Genomic DNA, 9729 nt, shown 5'->3' with positions numbered 1-9729 from the left:
GGGGCCACTGGGACGAGGCGTCTTTGGTACAGGGACGAGGCATGATGTCTTCCACATCACCGGGACCCTCTGCAGACTCAGACTCAGCATAAACAGTTTATGAAAGACTCCACACAGCTGGGGGGCACAGGTCTTGAGGACAAGGGGACTCACTCCGTCTGGTCCAGCAGACTTGCCTGAGTGAAGTCTCCTCATTTGCATCTCAACCTGGTATTGAGTGAAGGTGATGGGTGGGGGAGGGGTGTCAGGAATCTCACAGGAGGCAACATGTGACGAACGTATCTTTAGAGTTTTGAATGAATCTCTGGGTTTTTTTTAAGTGACTGAATTGAAGTGAATGCTTGTCCTCAGGCTGTGAGATATCAAAATCGAATAAATGCCCATCGGTTGAATTCACCTGCAACAAACCAAATGCTCAAGAAAATCAACAAAGAAAGCAAACCATCCTGAGAGTGGTCTTCAGGGAACTTAAAATTGAGGATTCTTGGAACTGTAACAACTCTGGTAAGAATTCCTTTTTTAAAAACAAAAACCACTCATGTGATATCTAAGTTTTTGCTACTTTAATAGCACATATTTTTTAAAGCAGCATTTAACAAACTGATAGACATCAAATTTTAGATCAGCTTAGTTTTATTATTATGCCTTTTTGTCTTCTAGTCTAAAAGCCTAAGCCTGACAAGTCATCATTTCTCATCAGCTAAATTAAGAAATTATCATTTTCAAAAAGTTGCAGTTTTTTTTAAAAAAGAGAGGCAGATTAAGAGGAGATTAATTTAGGTTAATGTATTTCATTTGGAATGCTTAATCTACCGTTTTTTCCTCCTTTGTAGTGAAAATTAAATGCCTGAAGCAATTTAATCAAATTGCGTACAGAACAACTAAAACCACGATCAAATGTGATTATGAAGGAGACAACAAACCATTTTTTTTCTGCAAAGAGAATAACTCTGTCTGTGAGAACATGGTAGAATATCCTCGACAGTCAAACAGCAGATTCACTTTCACAAAGACAAACAGAAACTTCAGCCTGTCCATCAGTAACGTGTGCTCACAGGATGAAGGTGTCTACTGGTGTGGAGTGAAATTAGAAACGGTCGTGCTCCAGAAAATACAACTGGATGTGGAACGTGAGTAACTCTCGTAATGTCTTCCAGTTGTTGCAGTTTCCGTTTTATTTAAAGGCGTGCCTAAATACAGTGTTTTCAAGTACTTGCTCTCTTCTGTTTTCTACAGATATTACTAATTTCACAAGATCACCAGCTGCTGGTCAGAACTTCACATACTGGTGTAAATGCAAAGAGAAGGCCTCACCTTCAAAATCAATCTGTAAGGGAGACGATCCATCTATATGTCAAACTCTAGTAACGACCAATGAGCCTGATAAGAACAAGAAGTTTTACATAAATGATAAAGACAAGACAAATATTACTGTTACAATAAGAAATGTAACAGCAGATGACAGCGGGACATACTGGTGTCGAGCGAAAAACGACAACCAACAAATCTGCAACAGACTGATCCTGACTGTAGGTGAGTCACGCTGTTTTATTCTGTGGGTGTTATTTGACATGTTCACAATGTACAGGATATTACAGAGCAGTAATAATTCACATAAACTTTATCTATAATAACAACATACGTTTGTCCTGTTAAATTTCAGCCAATAAAAAGTCTTCTAAAGTGAAGACTTCTGATATCTGATAATAAAAACTCAATGAACCCTTTAATTTTATGTAAAGAAGCAAACCAGGAAAACGTTACATGAGAGGAAGTGGTTTGATACAGAAAGAGCTTTAAGACAGTAACGTGGGCGTGTTCAGCTGATAACCTTTTGTGTCATTAAGGACTGAGATTGTACAACTAAAATGATTTAACATTAACTTTAAAATAACTACACAGAATCTTAAATCTGTGTGCTTCCACAACTTTCAGTCTGCTCTGATTGCAGACCTGTGAGACCTGCAGTGAGTCCTGTATATGCTGCGAAAGAATCAGTTTAACTGGCTCTGTATGGTTTCATCAGCCACTTTTAGAAGTCAGTCCCATTACTCTAAAACAGACTACCAAGCATACAGAGTACCTACAGCAATGCTGCTGCATTTGTTTTCATTTCCTGCTCCTCCCTTTGAGTTGTGATGTCTGAAAATTATCAACCAAAGCTAAAAATCTGCGGTTCCAGCTTCGAGATCAGGGCTTAAAAGAAAGATAGACATTTACACAAGTGTGAAGAATCATTATCAACGGTTCTAAGTGTCCCAATGAGCTATGAAAGTGTGATGTCAAGCTATGAACATTAGCAGGATGCTAAATTCAAATAAATGCAGCATTAATCGGTTATATTCATGCAGTTAATTTCTGCTGCATTAATTGTGTGTTTTTGTCTCTGTGACAATAAACCATAGGTAAAAGTTGGATCAGGTCAATTTTAATAACTACTGACACAAATTTGGGATTAGAATGTATTATTAAGGTCCTTGTTTTAACAGAAGGATCAAAAAAGAAGAAAATAAACCTTTAAACCGACACATTTTGTCTTATTTATCAAATTAATTAAAATAAAAATCAATAAAAATTTCAAACATTTTCATAAGTAGAACTTCCTTGACCTTCATTTTTCTTTCAGGATCACCAACAACATCCACGTTTACCATTTCATCAACTACAGCGACGACTACAGCGACGACTACAGCTGCAGCTGCAGCTGCTGGGACACGTGGTGAGAGAGGACTTTTAGTTTGTTTTAGTTTTTACTTTTTCATTTAAGTAAAATTCACTTTAAATTCCTCAGCATAGAAATGTGTGCGTCGCAAATGTTTTCTTTTTAACTGATGCTGAATATGTTTCTGTTTTATTTGTGAGGCGTCTCTGAGGCCATCATTTCTGTGATCGTCTGTGTGGCTGTGCTGCTTTTTGTGATACTGATGATCCTAATCTATAAACGTAAGTTACTGTTTGTTTGCACAACATTACTAGATATGTTAATTTGTACCCACAAACCACATTCATGTACTTCCTTATCTCACACCGTCTAAAAACACAGCAGCAAAAGTATCCAGACATTACTTCATTAAAGCTGATAATCTTTGTAAATGTCCACTTAAATCCAAAACATAAACTGCTCATTTATGTTTTGCTGTCTTTGTTTTCTGTTTAACAGGATTTTCACGTTCAAAAAACACAGGAAATGGTGCAGCAGCATGCCGTACCAAAGAGGTTTGTGTGGAAATGTTGCTTTTTTTGTCTTGCTGGTGTGCGGTGTAGTTTTACTGTGCAACACTTCTGCGGCAAACAAGATCAAAACCTCGTTTTCTTCCCAGTGTGTTCATCCGAAGTTCACCGTGCACAGGATCTCTTTTCTTTATCTGGCTTCACTTTCCCAGAATAGGTGTCAGCATGTTCACATGAAGGAGGCGCTGTTGGCAGCATGTCACTGATCAGGAACAGTTTTAACCTCGTTCTTTCATCTGCAATCACAGCTCATGGTCATTAGTTTTTAGTTTACTGTCTTACCTTAGACATAACCAACTCAGCATAACCAGTGTTGGGAAGGTTACTTTTAAAATGTATTCCACTACAGATTACAGAATACATGTCCCGAAATCTACAGTGGGATGCAAAAGTTTGGCCAACCTTGTTAATAGTCATTGTTTTCCTGTATAAATCGATGGTTGTTACAATAACAAATGTCAGTTAAATATATCATATAGGAGACACACAACGTGATATTTGAGAAGTGAAATGAAGTTTATGGATTTAAAGAAAGCAAAGACTTCACCATAAACAGACATGTAAATGTTATTTCCACACACAACAGTTGTGTAGTCAGAGTTCTCTCACATGACCAAAAATAATGATCATATTACTTCAGTAAAGAAATCAAATACACTGCTTTAAAAAAATAATAATTTCTCATTCTTCCCGTGAAGGACTGTACCTATGAGGAGATACAGGAGCGCCTCCAGCTGCCAGACTCAGAAAATGCAACAAACACAATTTATGCCACCGTCAGCTCTCCAAACCCTGTGCCCTCAACACATTATGCTACCATTAACTTTCAAAACTCCGATAAAGCTGCTGCTGAGACAGTCAGACTCGGCTACTCTGCCTGTGAATATTCTACTGTGAAGTTTCCCAAATGTCGAACTGACTCGAGTGACACCCAACTGTACCCGCCGACTGAGGAGCCGCTCTACTCAACAGTCAACAAGCTAAGAAAATGAGATCATTTATTTAAAGAATATAACAGATTTATGAATAAAAATAATGTATTTAGTGTTTGAGTCACAGTGATTTTGTGATGGTGTTTTGGTGCTGATCTGTTCTGAGATCTTAGATTTTATTTCCCTGTGAAGATAATTATTAAAGCCTATCAGGAAGATACGGACCTGCCTCTTTCACAGGAGGAGAAGCCAACAAAGAGGTCAAGTGCTTTTGTACCACACTGTGGTACGATACACAACATCCACACTTAGAGCCACTGACTTTAACCACAAGGAATGTGAAAGTATCCTAAGCATCTGGATTGAATAATAATATATCAAAAGAATTAGCTGTTATTTATAACTTAACTCTCTACAGCACAGCATTGCTGCTGGGCAACAACATGCCCAGTACATGTGAAATGAACTGAGCCAACCAATCAGAGTGTTGGAAAAAGTATCAAATTTCAGTCCTATAAGATGTTTGAGTCACTGTCGAGCAGTATTAGTACGGTGGGGCATCCTGTTCTGACACATGGTCACAGGACCAGATGATGTGTGAAGCTGCCATTGTAAGTGTAATTAAAATGACAAACTGTAAATAAAAGAGTACATGTGAGTGTAAGAAGATATAGAGGGGTTTTTTTCATGTTTCATGCTGTGTTTTCATTTTGAATGTTAAAAAAAATGTTTTTTCCTTCTTTCCATTGCCCTTGTGTGATAAAGGGAACTTTTTAAGGGAGCCATATGTAATACACACACACACACACACACACACACACACACACACACACACAGATATATATATATATGCATGTATGTATATACCACTCCTATGTTCTTTGTCCCACTTCAGTCTAAGATCGTCTGTAACCATGTAACCAAAACTATGAATTGTAATTTTAAATGGTTTAAAAGTATAGAATAGCATATGTAGGCAAGTATATTTCTCCTTTTGTTATCAAGAAGCAAAGACAGAAAGGGGAAAAAAAGAACAAACAGGGCAGGGTTTGGTGGTTGAATCATCCGTCCCCACCAATGCCAAAACCAAATCTACGCCCTTGGACTATAAAAGTCAAAGTGAATTGAATCAAGAGTAAAGATGAGGATTCCTGTGTGCACAGCAGTGTTGGGACTAACGCGTTATTAAGTAACGCGTTACAGTAACTACGTTATTATTGTGGTAACGAGCACGGTAACTAGTTATTATGCCAAAATCAGGAACGCGTTAGTCGTTACTGGGATTTAGATAGGGTCGTTACTCGTTACTTCGTGTGGTGGCTATCGCGGAGCTTCCACAGATTCAGTAACATTAGCAAGTGGTGGAGGCCAGCAGGTGGATGAAGGAAAGGGGACGCAGAAGGAAAAGAGACCCAAGTGTGAACTGAACTTCAGGTAAGAAGTTATGACCTGCAGTCTCTCTGGGTCAGATATGAACCAAGTTTAGGTGGAGTTTATTTTCGTTATTCTGACTTTTTCCGTACTGCGTGCTAGCTAGCATGACGGAGTTTCTATACAGCTGGGTGGGTGCTATGATGTTAATGATGTTAAACTTTATTTTGTTCATAAGTTATTAGAGTTGCCAACCATCCCGTCTGGTATTCAGAGAAAATATTACGCGTTTCTTATTGAGGTGAAAAGGAACAGTTTGTCCCGTAATTCAGCTACAATGAAAAAGACACAAAGCTGGAGTTATTCTGTGTCTTTGCTGCACAGCTGCCTCTTCTCCTTTCATCCTCTCCCCTCCCTCTCCTGTTTCTACTTCAATCATGAAACTGATCAATGATCAGCTGATCGGCTCTCTTGTTTGTTTATCGCTCACTTTGCGCCGAAAGAGGAAACCAGCGGATGTCGCGCTAAACAACAGCAGCACGTTTAAGCTTGATCAGCTGTTGTTAGAATTTATTTAATATTAATTTCTAGTATCAGCTGATGTTTGCTGGAGCCACAGCTGTAAACCTGCTGGTCATGATATGGTTTGGTTATCTGGTGAGAGGGAAACATGAAGATGAAACCAGGAGACGTCCTTACTGGATCATCAGAGCTGAACAGGTGATGGAGAAACAGGTTTACCTTTTAGGTGACATGAATGAGTTGAAGGGAAGTTATGAACTGTTTCTGAGAGACAAATAACACCAGGATCCTTTTCTAAGCAGCTGACAGCTGGTAACTGTGCAGGGGCGGGTCTAGCAAAGTGTTGCCAGGGGGCCAGGTAGGGCATTAACAGGGAAAGGGGGGCACAAAGAAATACTTTTCTTTCTTATTCTCATTTAAAATGTCTCGCTTTTAAAAAATAATTATCTGAATCTTACAACAAACGATTGATAGATTGATGCATATATACCATCAAAACAGTGAACATCACTGTCACAGCAGTGTTTGTTTTCATTCAAAGGCTTTATGATTTTTCCTATAATGGTGGGCCAGTCTCTAGTCAAAATGCCCGGGCCAATTTTCCCAGTCCCAGTCCAGCCCTGTATGCAGCTCATCTGCAGTCTGGTGTTGCCTACATCTTCCTATTCAGAAGGCAGAATTTCTGAGTTCTGAGTACAATCGAAAGCACCATGACTGTGGTTTTTGTGTTGGATGTAAAAGGCGCACATGACTCTGTGACGTAGGCTAGAATCATGGCAGCAGTCAATGACGGTCCAGGCGTGGGATTTCTCTCGTGGAAATATGCATTATACATTATACATTATATTTTCCCTTCTATTGGTAGGTGGCACAGTGCACTTGTGGCAAGTAAGCAAGCTAGAAGACTGGCAAAGTTATGGAAGAAACACATTAACAAGAGAACTCTGAGTAAAACCAAAGTTACTTTCCCTAGTAACTAGTTACTTTGAAAGTAACGAGTAACTTGAAGTAACTGAGTTACTTTTGAGAGAAGTAACTAGTAATGTAACTAAGTTACTATTTTAAAGTAACTTACCCAACACTGGTGCACAGAAACAAAAAAGTGATGTGTCTGAAGTGCAATGTGCACCTCTGTTTTACAGCACAGAACTCTCTCTTCAACACTTTCTATTGTTTTTATTGCTTTCAGTTGTGTTATGATCTATGAGTTATGTTTATATATATACTGTTGTTGCACAATGTTTCCTCTAAGCAATGAAAAATATCTTGAAGAGGTTGTCTGGAATACATTTTTTGTATCAGTCAGTAAATGATGTTAAATCATTTCCAGCATGTACCACGAAAATGTGTGCAGTAGTAGTTAAACAGTTTGCTTGACTTCAATATTTTCATGCTTAAATATATCCACGGTGCTGTGTGTATCGGACATATTGTTTACATCAGTGTTTTTGCTTTGTAAGAGATAATTTACCCCTGCTGTACATAGAAACCGCCTGGAAGCTGTCCGTCTGTCTACGGTGCAGTTTTATGAGTTATAATGTGACCAGTTTTAATCGGGGGGATAATTTATCATGTTTATTCAACAACTGTTTGTCAGTTTTATATTTGTCATACATTTCATTAAGAAAACACGAACTGCACGAGTATTCTGTCTGTGATATTAGAATCAATTTGTCAGTTTGTTACTATTCTCCTTTTAATGAGGTTTTTAATGAGCAGCAGATACAGTAGATGGCAGCATTGAGCTCTTGGTTGCCTCAGAAAACACAACCTAAAAATCTGTGGCAAAACAGAAAAACAAGCAATTCCATAAAGCAGGTTTTAGAGATCCCAGCAATGAAATCAACATTAGAGTCTAACAGGAGGTCAAAGGGGAGACAAGACTATATACACTTCAAAAAAAAAAAAAAAAAAGAGATCGCTTGGAAGAACTGAACATTGTTTATTGAGACAAAATAATTAATGTATTTGGTGATTTGACTTATTTCAGACACAACAGAATGCAGAAGGGCAAAACTACTGGTTCATAACTAAACAAGGCAGAGGACACCAAGAGGGGGAAACACTGAGTAGCGAAAGACCGCGTGGGGCCTGAAAACGATGTGCAGGGAGTTCGCTGTTCCCTACAGCTCTAGTGACCCTCGAGCTCCCGGCTAGCTATCAAGGAGCACTTCGGAGCACTTTTGCAAATATGTGATATCTTGATAAACCGAGAAGATATTTGAAGTTTACACAGCTGCATTCTTGCCTGAAAATATCTTAAAAGTTTATTTTGTGACACAAAAAGAGTAAGAGTAATATTAAAACTTAGTAACTGCTGCCATAAAAAAAATCAGAGTAGAAACTTATATTTTTTACTGTAACAACCACAAACATGTTTAATGAATCACATTTCATAACTTTAAATGCAAATATAAATGGTCAATTTTAAAATCATATGCACAAGTTTTGCAAACCACAAAGTTATTTGCAGCCATTTACCTTTTACCCTTTTTTTATAACCATTTCAAACTATTTACATAACAATCAGCTGTTCTACATTCAATAAGATGCCACACAAATTATTTGTGCCACTCCAAAAATTTATGTCCACTAAAGGAGAACATCACAGCCTGATACCTGCAGATCTATCATTCCTGTTTCTACCTGGAGACAGCAGTCGCCTCATTGTTCGGACACACAACACAAAACTATCCACAACACTACACACTAATTACACAAGACAACACATGAACTACACTGACTACTTTATTCTTCCTCAGCCAAGCAGCAGCACTCATGCGATTGTTTTGCCCTCTTAGCTCCAGGTGTTGTGCCAAAAAGAGATCCCTGCCAGAAAGTGATTGCCATCCGGAGCACGCACAGCTGCTTAAAGCTGTAGCGCCCAGATTACTTACAGCTACATCTGATATAAGGTGCCGTAAACTGATCACAATAGTAACGCGACCGCATTTTCTTGTTAGTAACGGTAACGGCGTTGTAATGATAGGAATAGTAATGTCAGCGGTAGTGTCGTGGATGAGAGAAGGAGGACCCAAACGCTGGACTCACAGGCAGGTAGGTGAAGGTGGATGTTTATTGCCGAAGGAGCGAGCAAACAGTACAGAGGGAGGAAATGGCTGGCTGGCTGAATGAATGAATGAATGACCAAAAGACAGACTGACTGACTGAACATACAGACGACATCAGACTTACATCATCAATGACCCGACACTGAATGGGTAGAACAGAGGGCTTAAATACACAGGCTGGTGATAATGATGATAATGAGGGACCGGTGAGTACACAGCTGAACATAATGAACTAATGATAATGGGAAGAGGACTGAACATAATACACACAGACCAAGGCTAACACAATAAAACAGGAAGTGGAACAGGCAGTAGATAAACAGTGAGTGTGAACTGAAAACACTGGGTCACCGACCCAGGAACCTTGACAGGACCCCCCCCCTCCAAAGGCCGGCACCCGACGGCCAAACGAAAAAGAACCAGAACAGGGCGGGCGGAGGGGGCCCAGGACGGAGGCCACACAGAGACAGTTCGGGTGGGTGGCCACGTGGCCCGAGGCCGAGACGAGACAGTTCCGGTGGACCGACCGTGCGGAAGGCAACGGCGGCCACTCAGGCGAAGGCGGTCCGGGGGCCGGCCGCGCGGAAGGCAGCGGCGGCGGC

General features: G+C 39.6%; 1 protein-coding gene across 1 annotated transcript; it reads left to right on the top strand.

Annotated features, from left to right (window-relative positions):
- The first annotated feature begins 1470 nt into the window (after positions 1-1470).
- Positions 1471-4715, top strand: LOC308403087 (uncharacterized protein). The gene is made up of 5 exons (XM_080892337.1): positions 1471-1533; positions 2627-2719; positions 2863-2943; positions 3161-3216; positions 3930-4715. Exons 3-5 carry the CDS (start codon positions 2925-2927, stop codon positions 4221-4223), a joined length of 369 nt encoding a protein of 122 aa, XP_080748463.1. The 5' UTR covers positions 1471-1533; positions 2627-2719; positions 2863-2924; the 3' UTR covers positions 4224-4715.
- The last annotated feature ends 5014 nt before the right edge of the window (positions 4716-9729 follow it).

The sequence above is a fragment of the Rhamphochromis sp. 'chilingali' genome, assembly GCF_963969265.1.
Source record: "Rhamphochromis sp. 'chilingali' genome assembly, chromosome: 9".
In the NCBI taxonomy this organism is placed as follows: domain Eukaryota; kingdom Metazoa; phylum Chordata; class Actinopteri; order Cichliformes; family Cichlidae; genus Rhamphochromis; species Rhamphochromis sp. 'chilingali'.
Note: the sequence above shows the minus strand (reverse complement) of the source record. Positions and strands in the feature narration are given on the sequence as shown.